The sequence below is a fragment of the Eriocheir sinensis genome, chromosome 31 (assembly GCF_024679095.1).
Source record: "Eriocheir sinensis breed Jianghai 21 chromosome 31, ASM2467909v1, whole genome shotgun sequence".
NCBI classification, from domain to species: domain Eukaryota; kingdom Metazoa; phylum Arthropoda; class Malacostraca; order Decapoda; family Varunidae; genus Eriocheir; species Eriocheir sinensis.
The window spans coordinates 8,579,223-8,606,576 of NC_066539.1; the positions used below are offsets into that span (position 1 = coordinate 8,579,223).

General features: G+C 41.5%; 1 protein-coding gene and 3 long non-coding RNA genes across 7 annotated transcripts in view; 3 read left to right on the top strand and 1 right to left on the bottom strand.

Moving 5' to 3' along the window:
- The window catches only part of LOC127005878 (acid sphingomyelinase-like phosphodiesterase 3b), a 41,904-nt gene that overhangs the window by 9,026 nt on the left and 5,524 nt on the right, over nucleotides 1–27,354 (bottom strand). For all 3 annotated transcript variants that reach the window (XR_007758961.1, XM_050875210.1, XM_050875209.1), the window contains 3 exons: nucleotides 3,115–3,241; nucleotides 2,654–2,738; nucleotides 850–975 (listed from right to left, as the gene is read on the bottom strand). Coding sequence is in view for 2 of the 3 variants with exons in the window: in XM_050875210.1 (XP_050731167.1) it covers nucleotides 850–975; nucleotides 2,654–2,738; nucleotides 3,115–3,217 (314 nt within the window). In the remaining variant the exon portion in view is untranslated. Of the gene's footprint in view, nucleotides 1–849; nucleotides 976–2,653; nucleotides 2,739–3,114; nucleotides 3,242–27,354 lie in introns of those variants that run through there.
- LOC127005880 (uncharacterized) lies at nucleotides 4,004–6,836 on the top strand. 2 transcript variants are annotated; one of them, XR_007758962.1, is made up of 3 exons: nucleotides 4,004–6,408; nucleotides 6,469–6,541; nucleotides 6,615–6,836. It is a non-coding gene; the product is annotated as an uncharacterized LOC127005880 (long non-coding RNA). The 2 variants fall into 2 exon arrangements; XR_007758963.1 differs by lacking the exon at nucleotides 6,469–6,541.
- On the top strand, nucleotides 12,013–24,039 carry LOC127005881 (uncharacterized). Its single transcript, XR_007758964.1, has 2 exons — nucleotides 12,013–12,795; nucleotides 21,866–24,039. It is a non-coding gene; the product is annotated as an uncharacterized LOC127005881 (long non-coding RNA).
- LOC127005882 (uncharacterized) lies at nucleotides 19,368–20,545 on the top strand. Its single transcript, XR_007758965.1, has 3 exons — nucleotides 19,368–19,570; nucleotides 19,657–19,700; nucleotides 19,745–20,545. It is a non-coding gene; the product is annotated as an uncharacterized LOC127005882 (long non-coding RNA).

Below are 27,354 nucleotides of genomic sequence, written 5' to 3' on the forward strand. Positions count from 1 at the left end.
AGCCTCCAGCACCAGCACTAGCACCCCCCCCTCCCTAACCACCACTAGAACTAAAACAGAACCTAACATTATGATGGTCACTCTATATATGTAAGGCTCGAAGAAGTGGAAGATAAGCCTCCACCAGTATTACCCGCACCTGCACCATTACCACCAACACCAACACCAACACCAGGACCAGCACCAAAAGTTGAGCCAATACTAAACCTAACCATGATGCTACGTAATGAATAAACGACGAAGAACGAGGAAGTAAAAGATTAGCTACTCCCACCCTCACTACCTTCACCACCATCACCACCACCACCACCACCGCCGCCGGCACGTGAACCAAAACAAAACGGCGCGCCACGAGACTGCCGGTGCCGCGTCAGGAGAGAGCGATGGGACACGGCCACTGATTTCCCAAGAGGGCCGCCGATGGTGCAGCTGTATGACGGGAACACACACACACACACACACACACACACACACACACACACACACACACACATACATGATGGACAGACAGCCGGAGATAGACAGCCAGGTAGGTAGATTTAAACGGATAGATAAAGATAGAAAGATAGGTAGATATAGATAGGTAGGTAGGTAAGTAGGTAAGTAAATAAGTAGGAAGGTAGTTAAGTAGGTAGAAAGGCAGATATACATATAAAGATAGAGACAGATAGATACACAGATGAATAGATGGGTCAATTAAGCACATATCACATTTCAACCACACAGACTACAAATAAAGAGAACTCGTAGTTAAGTGTTCCGTGATGTAGCAAACGTATTGGCAGTAATGGCCCATAGCGGTCACAAACACGTTAAGATTAAACTGAGCCAAAAGGAAATATAGCTTACCCGGTCCACAGTATGAAGTCCGGGTTACTCTCGAACTTGACCATCGCGTCCACGGCTGAGGTGATAAGAGACATCGGGGCATCGCAGAGGTAGTCGCCGTACTCACCTGCGTCACCTGAGTCATCGCTGCTCAAGGAGAGGAAAAAAAAAAGTTAAGAATGAGAAGAAGAAAAGAAAGATGAAGAGAAGGTAATAGTAGTGACTGATTATATGAGTGAATAAAGGACTGATTAGCTGTTTAAACAAGGAGGCATAACAGTATTGATAACCTTCAAAGGTGGGCATTCCGCAATTTAAATCCGCTAATTGCTAATCCGCTAATATCGTTAGCGGAAAATTTGAAAAATTAGGGGATTTGAAGTTAGCGGAATGCCAAAATTATAGTCCGCTAACGCAGACTTTAAAAAACCGCCAACAACACAATTTCCAGGAAATTCAAGAATATTCTTGATGAAAGTGTATAGAAATTGTAAGGTAATTTTATTGGAAATTATGTTTTTAACTACGAATAGAGGGTTAGCGGACTGTTGCGGACTTCATTAATGGACTAAAAAAATATTAGCGTTAGCATTAGCGGATATGAGATAGCGGACCGGCGAAGCCGGAAAATTTGAGGATTAGCGATTAGCGGAATGCCCACCAAAGTTTGCGGAATTGCGAATTGCGGACTAACAAAAAATTAGCGGGTGCCCACCTCTGATAACCTTACATAGACTTACTTGGGCCATGAAAACACACACACACACACACACACACACACACAAACACACACACGCAAGGAATGGATGTGTTAATAGGTACTGACGGGGAGGGTGGGGAGGCAAAGGGGTGCAGAAGCGGGGATGAGAATAAAGGAGAGTTTTGTTCTGGGGTGGAGAGAAAAAAATAGAAAAAGTAAAAGAGTCCAGGAGCGTAGCGGAGGTTTCGAACTGGGGTGTGGCGGAACGGAAAAAAAAAAAAGGTAATGGTGGGGTTTGGCGACGGGGTGTTGGGGGGAAGAGGTGACTGAGGGGTGGGTTGGGGTGAGGAGGGTGGAGAAGCAGGGATAAGGTTAGGAGACGTGGGGGGGGGGGGACGTTAGAGGAGGGGAGGCGGGAACGAAATGAAGCTAGAGGCAAAACTGAGGCTGAGGTGGAAGAGAAAAGAAGCAAAGGCGAGGTTAAAACGAATAGTGAGGTGGGGGAAGGGGGGCAAGTAGGAGTATGAGAGGGGGGACGGGGCGCATATTCCTAAGATGTAGCAGTGTTTAGTACCCTGTTTAGGTTCATTTAGTTAAGGCTACGTTAAGCTGATTTAGTTTAGAGCAGTGGTTAGGTTAGGCTAGGTTAGGTAAATGAAGGTGAACATAGGTACTTTTGAGTGGAAATATTAGGTTAGTTCAGTTGAGGTTAGGTTAAGTTGGTTTAGGTTAGGTGTGGTTAGGTTACGTAAGGTTAGGGTAGGTTAGGTTAGTTTAGGTTAGGTAAATGAAGGTGAATATAAGTAGTTTTGAGGATAAATATAAGGGTTAGTATAGTTAAGGTTAGATTTAGCTGGTTTAAGTTAGGTGTGGTTAGGTTAGGTTAGGTAAGGTTAGTGTAGTTAAGCAAGGTGAGCATAGGTACTTTTTGAGGGGAAACACACTGAGGATAATTAGATGATTGCATGGTTAGTTTGTGAGATACGACCAGCGCGTCAACCACGGCTCAACGACTCGGGGAGGTGCCAATCACGCAGACAGTTCGGAAATATGAGAATGGGGCGGGTAGGCATGAGAAAGGCGGGGAGGGTCGGTGCGGAACGGGGCTTTTGGGGGACCACTTACTCGGTATCCCAGCACATGCTATTGATGTCGCCGCTCGTGGTGTAGTTAAGGTCGTAGTGGAAGTCAGTTACGTGCCAAAATTTACCTGTGGGAAAACACCTTGGCATGACCACCTGTGATGTGCCTTAATCAACAGGTATATAGATGCAGGTAAACCCGTCAACAGGTATACAGGTAGGCAGGTAAAAGTCGGACCTCCATGAGCTCTATTAAATTTGAGATAATCAATAGTAGTTAAAAAAATAATAATCTACATACAAAAAATAAATAGAAAGAAAAAATAATCATTGTGAAGGCCGAGTAATATTTTTGTTTACTTAATCCGCGCTAATGGAATGACAGTATTTACGATTCATGGGTTTAGAGAGAGAGAGAGAGAGAGAGAGAGAGAATCATCATTACTATTATTCCTATTCTTACTACCACCACCACCACCACCACCTCTAGAACACCACACTCACCAATCCTTGCCTGAGCGGGGTGGGGGTGGCCGGCGAGAAGCACCACCACCACCACCGCCACCGCCCCAGCCGCACCATTTCTGCCCCACACCCGGGACCACATCACATCCAAGATTCACTTTTCTCACTGGTCGCCCACGCAGCAGCATCACAGGAAAAGGCATATGAAAGAGAAAGACGGAAGTTAATCTGATGTATGTAGAGGTAGTCAGTATAAAGGGGATGGACAAATTAGTACATAAATATTTCTATAGATTACAGAAATTACAGCTTCATTCTCTGGTCACTCCTCCGTAACACCCTTCCCCTTGCACCCTTTCTACCTTCATTCCCTTCTCCTTAGCATCATTCCCTCATTTCACTTCTCCGTAACACCCTTCCCCTTGCACCCTTTCACCCTTCATTCCCTTCTGAGCATCATTCCCTCTTTCACTTCTCCGTAACACCCTTCCCCTTCCACCCTTCTTCTAAGCATCATTCCCTCCTTTCACTTCTTCGTAACATACTTCCCCTTCCACCCTTCATTCCCTTCTTCTCGCCTGCATTACCCCCTTCCACTTCTTCGTTACACCCTTCCCCTTCCTCTCTTCATTCCCTTCTCAGCATCATTCCCCTTTTCACTTCCTCGTAACACTTTCTCTCACCCTGCCTACCCTACCTTGGGAAACCTGGGGAAGGTAAACTGTGGTAGCCTATATGTCATTGGCCCTGGGTCGGGTCGGGTTCTCTTCCACAACGGGCTTTAAGGGTCAACAGGACGGAGATGAGCACCGCCGCCACGCGCAGATATAGCGTCTGCTCACAACTTTACTTTTCACTTTTACTCCCTACCCATCGCTATACCAGACAAACTCAACAAGGCAGTCATTCATTCACCACCAACGCTCACGTTTGACAGAAAACCGATAAATCCAAAAAGTCTCTATGAACGCCTCCCTCTGACCAAACACGGAGTCTCCAAAGTAGGGGTCGCCAGAAGGGATGAAGAGCAGGGATTTACGTGTATGTTAATCTTTTCTGTTCACATTAAACTCGAAAATAAGCCCCGCCCACACAGCCCAGCGACGACCAGTACCATTTAACCTCTCCCAGCATCCACCAATCTCATTCAGCCTGAGATGGAGAGGAGGCGTGGCTTGCTTGTGGACTGGCCAATAGTATACACAGGGTCGCCACTTCCTCGTAAACAGATAACTAAATACCAGATAGCGGAAGACGCAAGCCCCTTAGTACAATCAAGAGGCCTTAAGATGGGTCGAGAGGGACACTCTTAAAGAAAAATAGGTCACAGTGAGAGATTTTAAGAACCCTCCTTCAGGCTACTCAAAACTCACTAGAGGGAATCAAAGAGGAAGCGGAAGGGGAGCGTATCAGGACATCTCTCCTCCCGAAATTGACCTCTCTTTTGGCCACTCCTCTTAACTCTTTATTGAAGCAGTGATTTGTGGGCTTTTTTTCCATTAGTCTTCTTTTTTTTTTTGCCCTTGAGCTGTTTCTTTTAATGTAAAAAAAAAGTGAAAAAATGCAGTTATTGATAGTGACTTAAAAAACTACCCACGGAATGGCCCACAACTCCTATTGAAAGCCTTATCAAATGTGTGTGCTTGGGCGCCGAAATGTTTAAAAGAATATTGGAAGAGGATAGTTTAAGTTTAATATAGTTTAAGAATATAAGAATAACTCAAGAGCAGAGAGTACAGACCAGCATTGCAAAATTGTCGTACTCTGAGCATTGCATTCATCATTTTTAGGCTCCATAACTGTCGCAAACACACAACTAACGATAGGAAATTAAAGTTACCGTAAAACTGTTAAATATTGATGGGTTTCGGTCTTTTTTGCTATAGTTATCGATCAGAAACGACGAACATGCAATGCGCTGAGTACGATAACTTGACAACAGACCTTATTTATAGACTACTGCGTCGCAAGTGCGGAGGAGAAAAAGTCATAATTTCCCGGTACGAAGAATGAATAAAGTTTGTGGTTAAAGGGGAAAAGTTTTGACCTCAATTTGACTTACGAAAGAAGAATGTGAGGTAGTGAAATGTGGAAGATCGGTTTAGGGTACAGAACACACACACACACACACACACACACACACACACACACACACACACACACACACACACACACACACCGGGAACGTAAAACTCCCAAGCCCTGAGCCAATTACTACTACAAGCTAATTTACTCAACATTAGGAAGGCTGTGTTTAGTCTCGTTCTGGTGTAATTTATCTTAATGACCCGAGTTTAACACAAGCACAAACACGGGGCTAATGATACAGGTGCCACACCTCCACCTGCCTCCACCACCATCACCATCTCCCCCTCCACCACAACCACCATCACCACCACCAGAACGCAAAAAAAGGAGAGAGAGAGAAAAAAGAAAACTCAACAAGGAAATTTATACTGCATGATGTTTTTGTTACTTATGCTGTTCACTATCATCAAAACCACCATCACCATCACCACCACCACCACCACCACCACCAAAACTAGATATACAGGAAAAAATCAGAAAAAAAAATCTATACAGCATGGTACTTTCGTTTCTTCTACTGTCCACTACCCTCATCCTCCCCCACCATCACCATCACATCAATCACCACAACCGTCAACACCATACCCATCACTATCACCACCACCACCACCACCACGAAGAAAAACAACCCTTCCGGCAAAACTGAAAAAAAATAAAACTTCTGCATGGTGTGTGTGTGTGTGTGTGTGTGTGTGTGTGTGTGTGTGTGTGTGTGTGTGTGTGTGTGTGTGTGTGTGTGTGTGTGTGTGTGTGTGTGTGTGTGTGTGTGTGTGTGTGTTACTTTTGCCACCATCATGACAAGTTAAGTTCAACATGGAGGTGAACGACTGCTGTGAAACTGGAGATGAGTGGATGAGTGTGTATGTAGGTGGTGGGAGGAAGGGACGTCAGTGGCTGGTGGGCGGAGGGGGGTTGAAGGGCATGGGGAAGGGCTGGGGAGGGCGGGATAATACTGAATGCTTAGACGGGACAAGATGGGATGGTACAGGATGGAGACGGATGAGAAGGGACAAGGGATGGGTGTAGGTTGAGGATCGGGGATTGATGTGAAGGGTAGTGATGGGAGGATTGGTTGAGAAGGGACAAGGGATGGGTGTAGGTTGAGGATCGGGGATTGATGTGAAGGGTAGTGATGGGAGGATTGGTTGAGAAGGGACAAGGGATGGGTGTAGGTTGAGGATCGGGGATTGATGTGAAGGGTAGTGATGGGAGGATTGGTTGAGAAGGGACAAGGGATGGGTGTAGGTTGAGGATCGGGGATTGATGTGAAGGGTAGTGATGGGAGGATTGGTTGAATGGGTGTAGGTTGAGGATCGGGGATTGATGTGAAGGGTAGTGATGGGAGGATTGGTTGAGAAGGGACAAGGGATGGGTGTAGGTTGAGGATCGGGGATTGATGTGAGGGGTAGTGATGGGAAGATTGGTTGAGAAGGGACAAGGGATGGGTGTAGGTTGAGGATCGGGGATTGAAGTGCAGGGCCGTGATGGGAGGATTGGATGAGAAGGGACAAGGGAGAGGTGGGGTGCTATGGATGAGGCGATGCTGGAGGAGGTACTATGAACGGGATGATACTGGAGGAATTACAGATGAGATGAGATGCGATGAGATGAAGTCCCACGCATATTCATTGACACTAAAAACTTCATACAAACAAACACACACACACAAACAACCACTTACATTGATATCACCAATTGCAGACATCATATATTAGAACAATGAAACAATGAGGGCCTTATCTAAACTCGTTCACTTCTCTGTCTGCCTGATGTTAGTGTGTTCCGTCCTGCTCAGGCATAGGATTGAATTTCATTATTATCTCCCTCTGGTCTTCTGTCGGCCCTTACCTCTCCAACACCCACACCCACCCACCCACACACACCCACCCACACGCACACACTCACAAGCCACTGAGAAAAAAGACGCGCCTCCCTCTCACACGCAGTACACACGGACACTAAAAACGAAGCTATGTAGATAAGAGCAGGTAAGGTATAGCTCCTCCTCGCCCCGCCCTTCACACGTGGACATGACAACTGAGAACATCACCTGGATACACCCAAGGTCACGCATAGACACGCATCCCCCTCTACCTCCCACCCACCCCTCCACACCCACCCACGCAATAACCCGCCCCTACCAAAACCCCCACCCCCACCCACCCCCACACACACACAGCTGGGGAGGGGGGTTATGTGGATGGGGGTGTTTTGGTGTGGTTTGTATGTGTGTGTGTGGGGGGGAGAGGTGTATAGCATCTCCCACAACACAAAGACACAACGTAACAACAGAACGCAGCATAGCTCAGCACAATACAAAAAAGTTCAGAAACGCAACTCAACGTAACACAAAATGATTCACGGTCTACAATAACACATCAAAATAATAAGTCACCACACAAAACATCACAACACAACATAATAACTCAACCTAGAAAACCCAACCCAACATAATAACTAGCAACATAAAACAAAACATCACGACACAACATAATAACTCAACCTATAAAACTCAACCCAACATAATAACATGCAACATAAAACAACACAACACAACACAATAATTTAATTCCTAGAGCAACACAGCTCTACCTAGGAAATCATAACACAATAATTCACATCCTAGAACACAACACAACTCTACCTAGGAAATCACAACACAATAATTCACATCCTAGAACACAACACAACTCTACCTAGGAAAGCACAACACAATAATTTATATCCTAGAACAACACAACTCTACCTAGGAAACCCAACCCAACATAATAACTTGCAACATAAAACAACACAGCACAACACAATAATTCACATCCTAGAACAACACAATTCTACACAACACATCGTCCCCAGCCTGAGTCAGCCGCCGCCTCGCTCAAGACACAACACGGTGGAGACAAACACACCTGCACGTGATGTATCCCTGATTAAGCCAGGTCTGTCGGGTCTCTGAAAGCCTCACGGGACACCTGATAAAGAGCACAAACATCGGGGCACAGGAAATAGCTCTTCGTGTACGTCATCCCCGTTTGTTCATTGAGCGTTCCTTCTAGCACGTTTTGTGTATATTATGTTCTGTATAGTTGTGTACACTATAGTAGAACAGCTTTCCTACTGTATTTTCTCCTTCCAATGGCGTCCACTCTCTATCAGGAAAGATGTATAAAAAAGCTCTGGAACTTAATTTCTGCACTTGCGTTGTTGTCTTTGATGGTAGAAGCGAGTGAGATATTAAGACAACCAATAACTTAATTTGGTCACTATCTTTTGCTACCTTGCATTGTTCTCTTTTACGATAGATGCGAGATACACTCAGACAACCTTGGAACTTCATTTGGTCAGTATATTTTCTTCTAGAGTAAAAGGGAGAGATATTTACTAGACAACCCTGGAACTTAAAGTGATCACTGTCTTTTGGTATCGTGCTTTGTCCTCTTTTATGGTAGTAGGGAGTGCACAACGCTAACCACAAACACACGCGACGCTGCATAATCCAACATACACCACCACTAGCAAACTAATGCAGCGTGACTTTCCGTAGACGAGTAATACATCTTTTTTCTTTCTGTTTTACCCTTGTCTCGTCTGCGTCACCGTAAAATCCAAAAGGCAGACAAAACGCTACACTCACACACACACATGACGCTACATAATCCTACATACACAGCCACAAAACTAACACATTAAGACTTTCCATATACGTTGATTCTTGACTACGCAAAACTAACCAACGTCATATCAACTCCAGACACAACGCTACACTCACTCACACACACACACACACATGACGCTACATAATCCTACATACACAACCACTAGACTAACACTGCAAGACTTTCCATATACGTTGATTCTTGACTACGCAAAAACTAACCAACGTCATATCAACCCCAGACTATTTTTGCATGTTTGGATCTATTTCCCTTCCCCCTCAGACCGCCACCAAGCAGCGGGCGAGGGTGACGGGCGGCGACGCGAGGCGGGCCGCGGGGGACCTTCCGTTGATGAGGCAATTATCTGTGCTGAATGCTGTCAATTTTCCACCTGCGCTCCCGTGCCGTGATAGCCAAACGCCGCGCTGGGAACTGTACATACCGGATCCCACTCATGAATAACTCAATTTTTTTTTCTCTCCTTAACTGTTTTGCGTTTTAATGAAATTCTAAAGCTTACTGTTGGGCGGTTTAGGTTAAGGTTGAGATACACGACCATTGAATTTCACACGTATACTTGTCTTATGGTTTAGGTCATGGTGTTTAGGTGTTAATATGCATGCCTTCATTAAAAACCTCACGCGTTAATCCTCCACAAATTTAGGTCACAGCAGCGTAAAAGATCAAAGGTTCAAGCAGAGATACGTGACCATTGACTTTCACGCATACTTGTGTTTTAGGTCATGAGATTGGGGTGTTAATGTGCATGCCTTCCTAATATGCCTCACACGTCATTCGTCTTTCACACTTACAGGTTACAGCAAACTAGGAGCATGCAAGATCGAACTGACTTGCCGAAGAAAATCATCATCTTATCCTTACCATACAACATCGATCAACAAACATCACAAGATCGACGTTATAAATGAACGCAGATACTAAAAATAAAATAAATGTAGATACTAAAAATAAAATGAATGCAGATACTGAAAATAAAATGAATGCAGATACTGAAAATAAAATGAATGTAGATACTAAAAATAAAATGATTGCAGATACTAAAAATAAAATGAATGCAGATATTTTAAAAAAAAAAGGTCACAGCAAAATAGGTGTGTGTAATATCTAACTGATTTGCCGAGGAAAATAATCTTCTAATCATTAGTAAACAAAATCGAATAAAAAACATCACAAAATTGAGGTTATAAATGTTATGAATAATAACGTTATGAATAAATGAATAAAAGTACAAAAAAATGAGTAACTACCTATCTACCTACCTTTTGACGTTATGAATAAATGAATAAAGGTACAGAAAAATGAGTAACTATCTATCTACCTGCCTTCTGACGTAATGAATAAATGAATACAGGTACAGCAAAATGAATATCTATCTATTTGTCCATCTATCTTTCTATACAAATGCCTGAATAACATTGCGCGCCAGAGATGGAATACAAACAAACACAGGTGAGGCCGTACATCCAATAATCTTCAACAGGTGGCGCAGGGGCAGGTGCTTCACGCGAGGCTTCCTGTTACCTGCCCACTCACGCCTTGCCTCACCTCGCCTTGACTCGTATCACATAACCTCATGTCACCTCACCTCACCCCCTCTTTTCATGTAATAGTTCCTCTTTACCTCGTCTAATATCATATCACGTCACCTAATCTAACCTTGTCACAACTAACCTCAGTTTATTTCATCTCGCCTTATTTCCAGTCATTTCAAAATCATCACCTAGTCATCTCATATCACCTCATCTCCTCTCACTCCATGTAACCTAACCTAGTCAAACATAACCTCACTTTATCTCACCTCATTTCATCTTACCTCACGTCAAATTACCTTATCTTACATCACAACCATCACCTTATCCCTTCAAATCACCTCACTCCATGTAATATATCCTCTCCGCTTGACCTAACCTAATCTAGTCACACATAACCACTTCATCTCACTTCACCTTCACATCACAGTACATCACCTCATCCCCTCACTTCCCACACCTTACGTCACCCACCTTCACGATCCCTCTCTTCACGTCACGTCACTTTCCCTCAGTTCGCCTCTCCCTGCCTCGCCTCCCGCTGCTCTACTGTCCCGCACTCCCTACAACAGGTGGTCGCCCCCCCCTCCCTCCCCCACTCGTCACACCTGCTCCGCGCGGCAACAATGCGTCACCTGCTAGTCGCTGAGCTGACACGAATATTCAACTAACTAAACATGCGCATGACTCACTTCCTTCCTTGCTTCCTCTCTCCTCTCCTTTTCGTGCCTCTGACGTAAACTCATTTCACTTTTTCTATCTCTGCTTCTGTTTGTTTGTTTGTGTCTGTCTGTCTAACTAAACATCTCAATAACTCTTTTCCTTGCTTCCTCTCTCCACCTTTTCGTCCCTCTGATACAAACTTATTTCGCTTTTCTTTATCTGTCTGTCCGTCTAGACATCCTTATGACACTTCCTCACTTCGTCTCTCCAACTTTTCGTCACTCTGATATTTCCACTTACGTAACGTTTCCTATTTTTGTATGTTTGCCTCTGTCTGTCTGTGTTTGAATGCATCTCTGTCTGTCTTCTTGTCTGTCTGTCTGAGTAAACGTTCCCATGACTCACTTTTTTAGACCCTTCTTTTCTTGTATTAAATCAACTCTTTTATCACTCATTAATTAATCCATAAATGATCTCACCGTCTCGTATCCCTGGTAGCGTGATCCGGCTTAAGTTGTTATTGGAGACTGGTGTTCGGGGATAAACAAGGGAAAAAGTAAATATACATTTATTTAAAATTAAATGAAAGTAATTGCCTTACGCAATATTCTATGCTCAGACGATCATAACACTGGCATATTCAGCAATGGATGCAACATATGACAAACGACATGTCTTAAACATAATACTACAATATGTGCTCAGTTGTTGCCAATAATAATAACACTCGTCGTTCCACAAGCAGTGGTTTGTATCTCTCTGCTTACATCACAATCATTATGTACTCTCTTCACAAAATCCTAATAACACATTCCTATAGTATAATCTACTACAAGTCATGGAAACACCCAATTTTACCACACCCAGTGGTTTTACCTTTGCTTTACATCGCAAACAAATAATCACAATCCTGTCCCACTCACAATCCTATTTCACATCTCCTACATTATAATCTCCAGGACAATACAGTCGGTTTCCTTAGATTCTCGAATTTCTACTCACGATTAAGATCACAACAGCCATTCTCGGCTGAGTGAGTAGCAGGTCTGCTTGAGGCGAGAACCAAGCTCGGTCTACTCATACCACTGATCTCTAGGCCACATTTTTCTTTGCTTTAGGCGGACTTACATCCTTGACACGCCCTTAATTCTTTACATAACCAATGGCCAATACTTCCTGTCACACCCATCTGCTTGCTCATTATGTTGTATTGTTTTACTTCTCCTGCTATTCGTGAGTCAGTCTTAAGACACTCCCTCAGTGATTTTCTGTTAAATTATTGGCTCATAACATGTCGCCACGACTGACGTCACGGGTCAGAGTCTTTTTCAATGGTTGTTCACACTTTCTGACCACGCCCACTGGGCATCTGTTTTCTGTATCTGAGTCTGGGTATCTGTTTTCCTTTACCCTCGTTGTTTCCCCTCTTTGGTACTTGAGATGCTTACACTGTTATATATGTCACCCTTCTTGTTAGTGTTTGTCCTGTCAGATGTTTACACAGTTGTATATCTCTCATTCCTCTCTGGGTATCTGTTTTTCTTTATCCTCGTTGTTTCCCCTCTTTGGTATTTGAGATGCTTACACTGTTATATATGTCACCCTTTTTGTTAGTGTTTGTCCTGTCAGATGTCTACACAGTTGTATACCTGCCTTTCCTCTCTGGGTATCTGTTTTCCTTTACCCTCGTTGTTTCCCCTCTTTTGTACTTGAGATGTTTACACTTATATATATGTCACCCTTTTTGTTAGTGTTTGTCCTGTCAGGTGTTTACACAGTTGTATATCTCACTCCTCTGTTTCCTCGTTTTCTGGGTCCTGACATTACTTCCCCTTCCGGAAGATCTCGCCCCTGAGATCTCACAGGTGTTGGTGGAGAAGATACGCCTTGCAATGTCTGCAGTTGGTTCGAGTCTGGAATTAGGCGGCGTCGTGCGTAGCGTAGGACATAGGAATACCCCACGGCAGACGTTACCAGCAGAAGAACCAGGATCACGACAATGGCGAAGACAATCCACCAATGGATTGCGGGTTGAAAGGGCTGATCCGGCTCGACCACATAATTTAGGGGCTGCAAGCCAGCTGTTAGCTCCTGTAGGGGGATGGACTCAGCACTGCGAAGAGAACCTTGCCGAAGCGTCAATATCCCATTATCCGTCAGGCTGACAGTATGTCTGTTTTCAGGATAGGTAGGGCATGTGAGTGTCAGAGTGATGGGGGAGGCAAGTGAACAGGTCCAGTAGCCAGGACCTTTCAAAACATAGGGGGAAATGTTTTCAAGACTATTGTGTGGCAGAGGTTGATCAATGACTCATGTTTAAGAAAGCAGCCGATTCACAAGAGGCTGCGTTACTAGCCTCATGGACGGGGCCTGTGGGAGGACAAACTAACATATGGTTATTCTTGTTACAGTGTTTTATACTAGAAAGCATAAAATATATTTTCCTATTCTCACTGAAGGCAATACATCTTGAATCAACACTATACATAAGAAAGTAAGTGCTATTCTGCACAGAAAATGGAAGGGAGTCGATTCGAAAGACATCAAAGGTGTCAATCGGATCTCCTCGCAAAGGTTTAGTGAAATAGAAATTACGAGAATCGTGCAAAGCCGTTGTCCTGGAGGACAGTTATTACATCCCTATATAGAGCTAAAAAATCAAGAACTGCAAGGCACAAAAGACCTGGAGGCCGAGCCTAGGCTTCCTTTAATGTACTGAACAACTGTTTGTTTCACATAATGGTTGGAGTTATGTATGTTTGCAGGGGAGCCTGCAGACTCAAATATAAATCTTGTATATATACCTGGTTTTATGTGTCTCAATGCTAAGTCAAAATACAACAATGCCTGTAGGAGCTTGTCTCTCTTCCTAATGCCATAGTCTATAATAAAATGGCGCACAACTTGGTTCAATACATCTACAGCTGAATATAGCCTGTTAAAGGCAGATTGCATGGCATGCATATTACTTAACGATGTTGAGTTTTCCATAATAAATATTTAACTATATAAAATCTTTCTCAGTTAATGACTCTAGTACTCTATTTTTTCATGAATAGCATCAACTTGAGCCTGGGTCGCGGTACCAAATAGGTTATTAGACAAGGATCCTCAAAAAAAATTATTTCCCGTTTTTTTCTTTTCTCTATAATTCATAGAAGCATGCAGCTTGTTTTGAATAGTAGTCATCACATAGCCTAAAACTTTTTTTAGATGATGCAACAATAAACTGAATTCGTTTTCAAAATTAAAGAGTGTGTATTTTATTGCTTTTACAGCTGGATACTCAGGTGACATTTGAATAATATTTCAAGTAACGAAGCAGTTAAAATCCGTGCTTTATATAATGCAGCTAAAACATCTGTGAGGCTAAACGGTACTATAGTCTCGTCTGTGAGGACTATAATATAGAGAGTATGTTGGTGTGAAACTTTGGCCAGCATGTGTTGGGGACTCCTGTTGTGTCAATGAGTCGTACACCGAAAGAGTCAAATCAATCTGTGGTTTATTTCATCATATTTCCGCTCAATTATTGCATTTTCATCCTTATGCATTATTCCTGTTCTATATCGTATCAGTTTGGACATTACTTTAGGCAACTCTTGTACCGTCGAAGAGCGAAGGCTTTATCTATGCCGAGGTGGCTCTGAAAGTTTGGGAGTAACCTGAGAAGGTAGGGCCTGTGCATCAGCTGTTTATTGCTGTTGTAGAACGAACATTATTTAATGTGTCATGAGTAGCAGTCACCTCTCCGCTGCGAGTCATTATTTTCGGTAGAAGTTTTCTCAGCGATTTCAGGGTTGAGCAATGCAAAGAATAGATTAGTGTCTGTCTCTGGATTTAAAGGGTATGCTCGCCTAATCGTTGGACATTGCTGCACGTCGATGCAATCTTCATGAAGGACTTTTACTCTATCTGTGGGGACCGTTGAAACCTTACTAGTCCTGAGGTTTATAATTTTTACCATTATATCACTGATCTTCTCTATTACCCTGTAGGGTCCATCAAAAATAGGTTGCAACTTTTTCTTTTCTTTTCTTTTTGGTGTATGTTTGAGGAACACTCTGTCGCCAACGTTGATAGTTTTGATTTTTGTAACTTGGTAATACTTTTCCATTTCTTCTCTACTTTCTTCATTGTAATCCTGGCATCTATTATAAACTTTATTTGCAATTGCAGCCATTTCCTTTTCATAGGAGTCAATACCATAAATTTTATTTGCAATTGCAGCCATTTCCTTTTCATAGGAGTCAATACCATAAACTTTCCTTGCAATTGCAACCATTTCCTCTTTATAGGAATAAATATCATAAACTTTCCTTGCAATTACAACCATTTCCTCTTTATAGGAATAAATATCATAAACTTTCCTTGCAATTACAACCATTTCCTCTTTATAGGAATAAATATCATAAACTTTCCTTGCAATTACAACCATTTCCTCTTTATAGGAATAAATATCATAAACTTTCCTTGCAAATACAGCCATTTCCTCTTTATAGGAATAAATATCATAAACTTTCCTTGCAATTACAACCATTTCCTCTTTATAGGAATAAATATCATAAACTTTCCTTGCAAATACAGCCATTTCCTCTTTATAGGAATAAATATCATACCAGGGCTGCTGAATTTTTTTCTAACATAGTGTAGGGTACAGGAGGATCTCTAAAAATCCTCTCTCTGTCTCTCTCGATAAAATAGGGACTCCTTTATGGTGCGATAATACGCAGCATTATAGGCCAAGATGTCTATAAGTAGCATTATATCCCAAACGGACACATTTCCTAGAACATTCTCCTCAAAATGTTAACAACAGTATAATTTGCGCGCTTTATTACCTCTATTTCCATTTGTATGGTAAGCCGTTATTCGCGTGTCGCACAGGTAGCTTCCAATTTATCTCCTGCATCACGGAATTAACGAACTCTGAACCTTGACCTGTAACAACTGTCTGAGGAACACCGTGTACACAAACAACATCCACGTACAACGCCCTTGCCATTTCGCGGGCTTCCTTACTCCGTAAGGGTACTATAATCAAATACCTTTTAAAAACATCAATTATGGGCATTACGTATCGAACCCCATTGTCCGATACACCCATGGGACCCACAAGGTCCATGTGTATTCTTCCAAAAGGAGCGGTGACGTCTGGATATTGCCGCCAAGGAGCAGGGTGCAAGTTCCCAACTCACTTTTAAAACGACTACCATGACGCACTTCCTTACATAATTTTCTACATCCCGTTTCATTCCAGGCCAGAAAGCGAACTTTCTACACCGACATAACGTAACTTTGGTTCCTCCGTGCCCTGCAGTGGCGACGAATGAGCCAGAGTTATCGCCTTGGAAATACTTGGGGGGTAGAATCACCACCTTAGTGGCTTCTCCGTACGGACTCACTAAAACACATCATTTATTTCCACCTGTAACTCTGACAGGGGCGGCATCTCACATTATGCCCATCTTCAACACAATATAACATAATTTCCACCTGTACCTCTAACAGGGGCGGCATCTCACATTATGCCCATCTTCAATACAATATAACACATTTTCCACCTGTACCTCTAACAGGGCGGCATCTCACATTATGCCTTTTTCTCTGAGTCTTTGCTCAATTTTCATTCATGGGGCTTCCTTCTTTTATCATACTTATATGCTGGCTGCTCATCATGCAGCTCACTAATCTCCTGAATACTCCAGTCAAGTGTGTGGCCAATACACTCACTATTCAGGTCCATACATATCATGTATTTTATTTTCTCATTTTTCGGCGCCTGTTTCTTTTTCTGCACTAGTGCAATACCTTGCCCCTCATTATCCACGTGTTCCACGGTTTTTGTTGTTCCCCATCCACAAACATTATCGCGCGTGTCCTTCTAATTCAATCTCAGTGTCCTGTTGAGCCTTCATCCTTGATAAAAAAAAATCTGCTACTATATTTTCCTTGCCAGGCAAATGATTGATTGTGAAACCATACTCACTCATGAGAGTCTGCCATCTAGCTATCCTGCCGTTGGGACTAGCTACCTGTAACAACTCTACTAAAGGTCTGTGATCCGTGTGGATCTCAACAGGGTAACCCAGTATTAATGGGGGGTTTACGTGTAACCCATAAATTACAGTTAAAGCCTCTCGTTCAACTATACTGTACCGCTGTTCTGCCGTATTCAGTTTCTCACAAAAAAAAGATACAGGTCTTAGTTTATCATCATTATCCTGTTATTGCAATACTCCACCAGTATTGTAGTAGGATGCGTAGAGTGACTGTACCAAGCATTCTATCCTTAAGGGTTGAGAACGCAATTTTTGTTTCATCCGTCCATATGAGTGGAGTTTTAATTATTTATTTATTTATTTATTTTTTTTTTTTTATTTATTTATTTATTTATTTATTTAATTTTTTTATTTATTTTTTAGTGTACCTTTCTTCCCTTTGTAAAGCTTTAGAAAAGGAGCAACAATTTGTGAATAATTTGCAATAAATTTGCGATAATAATTAGTCAATCCAAGAAATGACTGTAAATCATGAACAGTTTGAGGGGCCAGGACGTTTTGTATGGCCTCCAGCTTGCTAGACTGAGGTCTTATTCCCTCTTAGCGCATGGCATGGCCCAGGTAATCTACTTTGTCCTTAAAAAAGTTACACTTCTCCATCTTAAGAGTCAGTTTGGCTTCCTTTAAGCGATCCAGAATTTGTTCTAAGTTATCTGCGTGATTAGAAAATGTATCGCACAGGATTATTATGTCATCAAGGTACACCTGAACCTTGTTGCTTAATAGTCCTGTAAGGACAGTGTTTATTATTTTCTTGCAGCAGGACGGGGCTGTTTTAAGGCCAAAGGGGAGGGAAGTAAATTCCCAATGTCCTGCTGGAGAAGAAAATGCCGTCTTCTCTCTGCTGATTTCATCTTGGGGGATTTGATGGTAACCCTGTTTCATGTCTAGGCATGAAAAAAAAACTTACTATCTCCCAATTGATTGAGTACGGTAGTTATATTAGGGAGTGGGTACCGGTCGTCCCGTAGTGTTTTATTAAGTGCCCGGAAGTCCAGACAAAGTCGTAGTACTCCATGTTTTTTTTTTTTGCACTGGGATAAGTGGGGCATTATAGGGTGATCGCGAAGGGCGAATCACACCCTGTTGCTGGAGCGATATAAGTTGTTTATTTACTCTGTCATGATAACTGATAGGAATGTTATATGGACGCCTGTACACTACTTCATCAGTGTTTTGCTTGATGGTGCTTAAAAAAATAGGGCGTTACTGTTAATGGTTCTTGTTCTGTGGAAAACACTGTTATATATTTATCTATTAAGGACTTTAAAACCTAATTCTCTCTCTTCACTTGGGAATTTAGCGTCAACAATTTGATAGAGGCTTTTCTTCCTTACTTCAAGCTCTGCGGGCTTCAAGTCTGTTTTAGCTGTGTCAGTGGTCTGTACACTAGATACTTGTGGCAGATCAGCGTATAGCTCATGAGTGACAGGCTTCACAAATCCTAACGTTGTACTATCATCTATCTCTATGCTCTCACTTTCAACATTCAAATATGGCACAGTGACATAAGATCTTTGATTGTCAGGTGAAGGGGTTAACTTAACTATCCCTGAGCACAAGACTCTAGCCTGAGGAGTACTAACACAAGGCTCAAATGAAGCTTCACTTGCCTGCAGTTGCGTCACTAGCGTTATGTAACCTGCAACAGATGCATGCAGTTGCAAAGGTTCCGCTGCTTGGCAACGTACGGCCTTATTTTCAGTGAGACCTTCTTCATTTCCATCTACATTTAGCTAAGATCCTTCACCTCTAGATATAAGACATATTTTTCCTGGCATAATTGTATGGTTTCCCCTGCTATTATCAGTTTTAAGCTTCGTTCTTTTGTTCCTCATTTAGTGGCAATGTTTTCAAAATAATCTCGTGCTACACGACAAATCAGTACTCAACATAATATGAGTCGGCAAATCTACATCGCGTGTTATCAATAAGTCTTGGAAACTACTTTTTCCTTCCATATTAACTTGTCTTTTACCGTCATTTTCAATATGGTATCTTTGCACAGAGACAATATTCACGGGTTTCGCTTCACAGTTATTTACTGCGAGCCCTAATTCTTTAATAAATTCATCCGTTAAAACTCACACGCTCCTGTTTCTAGGAGTGCTGCCACTTTTGCATATGTGTTATCATGAGTAGTGCGATCTGCCTAACAAAGTTACTCTTGAGTTATGTTGATTATAGCCTTCTTTTCATTATTTTTAAGGTTACTCCCTTGTTCGTTATAGCCTTCTTTTCCTTATATTTATGTGAGGCGGCTACTCCCTGTTCGTTATAGCCTTCATCTTATTATATTAAAGGTTACTCCCTTGTTCGTTATAGCCTTCATCTTATTATATTAAAGGTTACTCCCTTCTTCGTTATAGCCTTCATCTTATTATATTAAAGGTTACTCCCTTGTTCGTTATAGCCTTCATCTTATTATATTAAAGGTTACTCCCTTGTTCGTTATAGCCTTCATCTTATTATATTAAAGGTTACTCCCTGTTCGTTATAGCCTTCATCTTATTATATTAAAGGTTACTCCCTGTTCGTTATAGCCTTCATCTTATTATATTAAAGGTTACTCCCTTGTTCGTTATAGCCTTCATCTTATTATATTAAAGGTTACTCACTTCTTCGTTATAGCCTTCATCTTATTATATTAAAGGTTACTCCCTTGTTCGTTATAGCCTTCATCTTATTATATTAAAGGTTACTCCCTTATTCGTTATAGCCTTCATCTTATTATATTAAAGGTTACTCCCTTGTTCGTTATAGCCTTCATCTTATTATATTAAAGGTTACTCCCTTATTCGTTATAGCCTTCATCTTATTATATTAAAGGTTACTCCCTTATTCGTTATAGCTTTCATCTTATTATATTAAAGGTTACTCCCTGTTTTGTTCTTCGCTCATTTTCCGTTTTTTCCACTGCAAGTGTGCATATTTATTTATTTATTTATTTATTTATTATTCATTTATTTATTTAATGTTATTTGTAGTAGTTAACTGAGGGGGGCACTACCCTGGCCTCCTCTTCCTCTGATTCTCTTACTTCACACATTTATCTTAATACTTCACACTATTGTTCATATGCTTCATTTTTTTAATTTTTTTTATTCATGACTTTTTATCCATACCTCACACTTTTCTTAGTATTTCACATTTTTTCTAGATCATACTCTACACTTCCTACCTGGGGGACGCGGGTTAGGCCTTTATAAAGTCACTCTATGGCTGCATGCCTGCCGCGGCACACCTCCACGCTGTGAGGCGTAGAGCCCCGTGCTCCCCTCCATCCTGGGGTAACAATCCTAAAACAAACAAACCTGAGAGGCAGGACGCTGCCGCTGCCTGTCACCTGACACCCTCTCACTGATGAATGGATCGCGGCGCGGGTGGAGAGAGACTGCCCATCCCTCTCCACTCCGCCCGGGAAGGAACTCATGAATTCTCGGTTGAGTCGCGTGTGCTATCCATTGCACTACAGAACAACAGTGGTTGGCCAGAGTTTCCATTACCATATCGTCAAAGTCCATGTCCTCCGGAAGAACCATTAATTATATAATTAAATCTTCACTATTATTTCCGCCACTTAAAACGAGCAAAGCTTAATGAAAATAAGAGGCGTTTTCTCGTCAGAGTAAATTAAACAAAAGCACTGTAAGCACATGTCCCTATTTATCCCACCGCTGCCACCAGTTTTAGACCCTTCTTTTCTTGTATTAAATCAACTCTTTTATCACTCATTAATTAATCCATAAATGATCTCACCGTCTCGTATCCCTGGTAGCGTGATCCGGCTTAAGTTGTTATTGGAGACTGGTGTTCGGGGATAAACAAGGGAAAAAGTAAATATACATTTATTTAAAATTAAATGAAAGTAATTGCCTTACGCAATATTCTATGCTCAGACGATCATAACACTGGCATATTCAGCAATGGATGCAACATATGACAAACGACATGTCTTAAACATAATACTACAATATGTGCTCAGTTGTTGCCAATAATAATAACACTCGTCGTTCCACAAGCAGTGGTTTGTATCTCTCTGCTTACATCACAATCATTATGTACTCTCTTCACAAAATCCTAATAACACATTCCTATAGTATAATCTACTACAAGTCATGGAAACACCCAATTTTACCACACCCAGTGGTTTTACCTTTGCTTTACATCGCAAACAAATAATCACAATCCTGTCCCACTCACAATCCTATTTCACATCTCCTACATTATAATCTCCAGGACAATACAGTCGGTTTCCCTTAGATTCTCGAATTTCTACTCACGATTAAGATCACAACAGCCATTCTCGGCTGAGTGAGTAGCAGGTCTGCTTGAGGCGAGAACCAAGCTCGGTCTACTCATACCACTGATCTCTAGGCCACATTTTTCTTTGCTTTAGGCGGACTTACATCCTTGACACGCCCTTAATTCTTTACATAACCAATGGCCAATACTTCCTGTCACACCCATCTGCTTGCTCATTATGTTGTATTGTTTTACTTCTCCTGCTATTCGTGAGTCAGTCTTAAGACACTCCCTCAGTGATTTTTCTGTTAAATTATTGGCTCATAACATGTCGCCACGACTGACGTCACGGGTCAGAGTCTTTTTCAATGGTTGTTCACACTTTCTGACCACGCCCACTGGGCATCTGTTTTCTGTATCTGAGTCTGGGTATCTGTTTTCCTTTACCCTCGTTGTTTCCCCTCTTTGGTACTTGAGATGCTTACACTGTTATATATGTCACCCTTCTTGTTAGTGTTTGTCCTGTCAGATGTTTACACAGTTGTATATCTCTCATTCCTCTCTGGGTATCTGTTTTTCTTTATCCTCGTTGTTTCCCCTCTTTGGTATTTGAGATGCTTACACTGTTATATATGTCACCCTTTTTGTTAGTGTTTGTCCTGTCAGATGTCTACACAGTTGTATACCTGCCTTTCCTCTCTGGGTATCTGTTTTCCTTTACCCTCGTTGTTTCCCCTCTTTTGTACTTGAGATGTTTACACTTATATATATGTCACCCTTTTTGTTAGTGTTTGTCCTGTCAGGTGTTTACACAGTTGTATATCTCACTCCTCTGTTTCCTCGTTTTCTGGGTCCTGACAACTTCCTCGCCTCCTCTTTACACCTTTTCGTCCCCCTGACCTTCACTCACCACTTTTTTTTCTGTCTGTCTGAGTGCCTCTTTGTCTGCCTCTTCCTGTCTGTCTGTCTCTGTGTCTGTCTGTCAAACGCTGGTGCTGAAGTGGTGTCTAGTTGATGGATGAGAATGTCGAGTAGGTGTAAACATCCTCACCTGATGCCGACATTTGAGAATCCCGCACTGGTTATATTCGTCTCTTTAATGTCTGATTGGCCGTAATACCATTCAAAAGTATGTGTTGACGTAGATCACTAACGCTAATTAAGTGTGTCATTATGCCAGATGTAAATACTAAGGCGATAAAGGTGGGTGTTACGTGACAATTTTTAAAGAAGAAATCAAAGGAATATCAATCGAGACACATGATGAAGAGAACCTTGCACTGAGCGAGATCAAAGAGAGGATGATATTTGTAACCGAGGTCGGGGAAAAAGAGAATTACGTGCATGACCGTTGTGAATGGAGGAGCCGCCACAGCGAAGTTAACGAAGGCGAGGCGATGTACCGATGGCGTGATGGCGGCAGATAATTTCACAGAGGTCATGAAAACTCAGTGTGTTTATGACTCCGTGTAATGAAGTGATCATAATTTTTTTTTAACGTAGACGAAAGGATGAACTGAGGGCGAATGAGATCAGACGGAAGAAAATTTTTGCTTAGGAGTTAATCATAAAAAGTTGACGTAGACGAAAGAATATCCTGAAAGCGAGCGAGATTATACATAGATAAGTTGGACTATGCTTATCTAGCTATCAATCTGTCTATTTAAGGTTTGCATCATGTGACCGTGGCATTTAATCAGGTCATGGCAGGTGAGCTAAGGTAAAAAACATGAGTCAGGTGTAATTTAATCCACTGAAGTAATTAACGTAAAGGCATAAATATAGCGTTAATAATTATGAACTTCACAAGAATTTTTTTTTTTGGTGTGTGCTCCGTACGTTCGAAGGTCACGTGACAAGATAACATGACGGTATAGCGAATTACAATCCTTCTCTTTATTAGTGTTTGTTTCCCAGTTTGTACGCTCCGCTCCGGTTAGTACGCATATAAGGAAAGCAACAACAAGGAAGCATGGAATAATTAGGCCGAGATATGAAACTTAACTATTGATGGTAGACTGTGGAATAAAAGTGAATTGTTGACGAATCTGTGGCATGAAACTGAACCATGGATAAAACTGTGGAATATAATTGAACTGCACATTGAGGAAACTGAAATATAAAACAACTATTGAAAAAAAATATATAGAACTGAATCATTAACAAAACTGAGGAATAATAAAACTGAATCATTAACTTAACTGAGAAACAAAAACGAACTACATTGAGAAAACAAAAATATAAAACTATAGAAAAAAAGAACGACTAGGCTACTGAAAAAAAAAAAAAATCTACACACACACACACACACACACACACACACACACACACACACACACACATAAGAATATCTACCAATCTGAACGTATATGGCAAACTCTCTTCCCTTGTGTTGAGTGCTGATTGGAGGGTGCGTACGAATTAGCGAACACCCCCTTCCCCCCCCCCATTCCCTCAACAACAGAGTGTGCAGGTGACAGTGGCGGCGGCGGCAGGGTGAGGTGAGGTGAGGTGAGGTGAGGTGATAAAGATTTTTCCATCAAAACAAAAACAATTATTCCGATGACGGGTAATTTTGGGTAATGAATCTGCATTGTCGCAATTTTAGTAATGTATTAAATGTTTTTGTTTTTTTTAACTCTGGGATATTAGCGCGGGGATAGGCAAAAATATGTAGGATGAAAGCACACACACACACACACACACACACACACACACACACACACACACACACACACAAACACATACACACACACACATTTTTACCTCAATCAGAATGTGTTCAGTGTCCTCCTTTGACGTCAAACAAACAATAATGAACGAACCAGCAAATCACGGTGTTTACCACTCTGATAAAAACACAAAACAAACACACTTTTTTTTTCAACCGGATAGATTACGACACGCTGACCGAGCCGCGAACGCACAGACAGACAAGCGCCACACCATTTTAATGACACACACACACACACACACACACACACACACACACACACACACACCAACAAACATTGATGGAATCCCTTATGACCTGTTTTCTCACTTTGAATCAAAACACAAAACACACATTCAGCACCTTTCCAAAGACACGCATTACGACACATTGGCTGGCCCACGAATTCGGACAAACGACAATATAGTTTAAAATAATGAACACTAGGAAACCATGTACCGTAATGCACTCTCTTTTTCACCCTCATATAAAACACACACAAAAAGTTATGCACCTTTCCAACGGGGTAGATAATGGCACACTAAAACTAAATCACGAATTCAGACATACGACAATATACCTTACAATAATGAACACTGGGAAATCACGTACCTTGCTGCACCCTCTTTTTCACCCTCATTAAAAACACGGAACCAAGTATGCGCCTTTCCAACGGGGTAGATAATGGCACACTAACTAGACAAAGCGTGCATAGGAACAACACTACACCTTGAAGTAACGAACAATCCATGCAGGAAATCGCACCCCTTTATGCACCCTCATTTCCACTTCAAAATATAAAAATAAAAACAAAACAAAACTGCATCTTTCCAACGGGGCAGGTTATGATGGACTAATTGGATCACGAATGCATACAAGTAGCGCCATTTTTATTAGTACGGCACAGAACATATTACACCCTTAAAATATATACCTAGGTGACCATACTAAGTCTTCCCAACGGTAGCACTATAACTTTACTATAACACACCAGACTGCATGGAGCAAGAGTTCAGACAAGCATTACTTCAACTTAACAACACAAAGGCAAAGAACAAAGCCTCTTAACAACACAAAAAGACAACATAGAACCTTAACAACACAAACAACATAGCATCTTAATTACACATACATAATCTTAACTGCATAAAGAGAAACAACATAACATTCTAACAACACAAACAAATAAGATCTTAACAACACACGGACAAACAAAACATTTCATCTTAACAACACAAACAAATCACACTTCATCTTAACGTAACACAGACAAACGAAATCCAAATACCGTCACCACATAATACACAAAGATTCTCGTAAACACACACACACACACACACACACACACACACACAGCAACGCATATGGGACAACGTGTGACTCTAAACAGGGACAAGCCTTCACACACACACACACACACACACACACCAGCATGCCAGAGAGAGGTAAAGAGTGACGGTTTGAAGAGCTCTATGGTTCAGTGTTTCCCTCCGTGTGGCTGCCGCTGAGAGACTGAACCAGACATAGAAACAACACGGATACTCGGATAGTAACAACCCCGCCAGCTGTTTGGTGCTACACGGAGTCAGCTGAGAGTCACCCATCACGTAAATATTAAGAGACAGGAAAAGTCTAAAACATACGTAATATACAGTCATTATCGTTTTTTTTTACAGCACAGATAGCAACTCAAGGGCAACAAAAAAATGTAAAAAAAAGAAAAGAAAAAAAAGAGCTCGTTAACTGTTGCTTTCGTATAGTGATAAGTATAGAGTGGCCAAAAGAGGTCAGTTTCGGATGGAGAGGTGTCTTATTTTTCTTATTTTTCGCTAATTCTCAAGTGTATTGCTCATGAGGTGGCCGATAAGACAGTGTATCCTTAGTCTAGTGTGTATTATGATGCAATATGAAAGCGATCAAAAATTTACGCCACCTTTAGTTGGTTAGCAGAGGCAGTGTCCATCCTCTCTGGTTCTTAGTTATTCTTTATTCTATTGCTCATGAGGTGGCCGATAAGACAGTGTATCCTTAGTCTAGTGTGTATTATGATGCAATATGAACACGATCTAAAATTTACGCCACCTTTAGTTGGTTAGCAGAGGCAGTGTCCATTCTCTCTGGTTCTTAGTTATTCTTTATTCTGTTGTTCATGAGGTAGCCGCTGAAGTGTCAAGGAAATAAAGTCAAACATATCGTCATCCAAGCGCACACATTTGATAAGGCTTTCGTAGGAGTTGTGGGCCTTTCCAGCGGTAGTTTTATGTAGTTTGACGAAGCTCCTGTACCATTAACGTGAAAAAACCCCCCAGTCATTAGAACGGATCTAACCTCTTCTTTTTGGTCTGTAGAAATAATCGATGTGAGTGAGGTTGATGTAAGAAGACCGACCTCAATCATTTCCCTTGAACATGAAGTAACAGGGAAGAAAGGGTATAAACTTAAGCTATTTACAGTCGCTTAATTATATATTACATCGTGCGTCAGGTGACTGATAAAAAGTCAGTCCTACCAGCAGAACACGAATCATGACAAAAAAAGCTACAAGTTATGGTATTTAGAGTTATATAAGCGTTCATTTTCTCAAATTTCGTTCATTATCATTATTCATTGTTTCCTGGTAGCCGATAATTTCTTAGAGGAGCACTGTTGAAACACACACACACACACACACATGGTGGCGATACACAGGCTTATCTTGTCATCTTAAGAGGGGAGATATGCCTTATCGTGCCATCATAATATAACTCTAAATACCATAACTTGTAGCTTTTTTTGTCATGATTCGTGTTCTGCTGGTAGGACTGACTTTTTTATCAGCCACCTGACGCACGATGTAATATATAATAGAGCGACTGTAAATAGTTTAAGTTTATACCCTTTCTTCCCTGTTACTTCATGTTCAAGGGAAATGATTGAGGTCGGTCTTCTTACATCAACCTTACTCACATCGATTATTTGTACAATCTCCCTTGAATACGGATTACAACGCTTAACACAAATGACTCTATAGGAACGGCCAGCCAGTCATTGTATCTGAAGTGGTAACGAGAATGTTGAAAAGATAGGCTAGCCAGTTCATGCGTTGAGAAAGAAGAATAGACAGACAAGAACGATACAAAAGGAGGGATAAAATAGCCTACTCGATGCTGCCCCTGTAAAAATAATAGGTGAAGGCTCTTGAAATTTAGCCTACCCACTGCAATACACTGAGATAAAAGAATAGACCAAAAAACGATATAACAAGGAGGGATAAAATAGCCTACTCGATGCTGCCACTATAAAAATAATAAGTGAAGGCTCTTAAA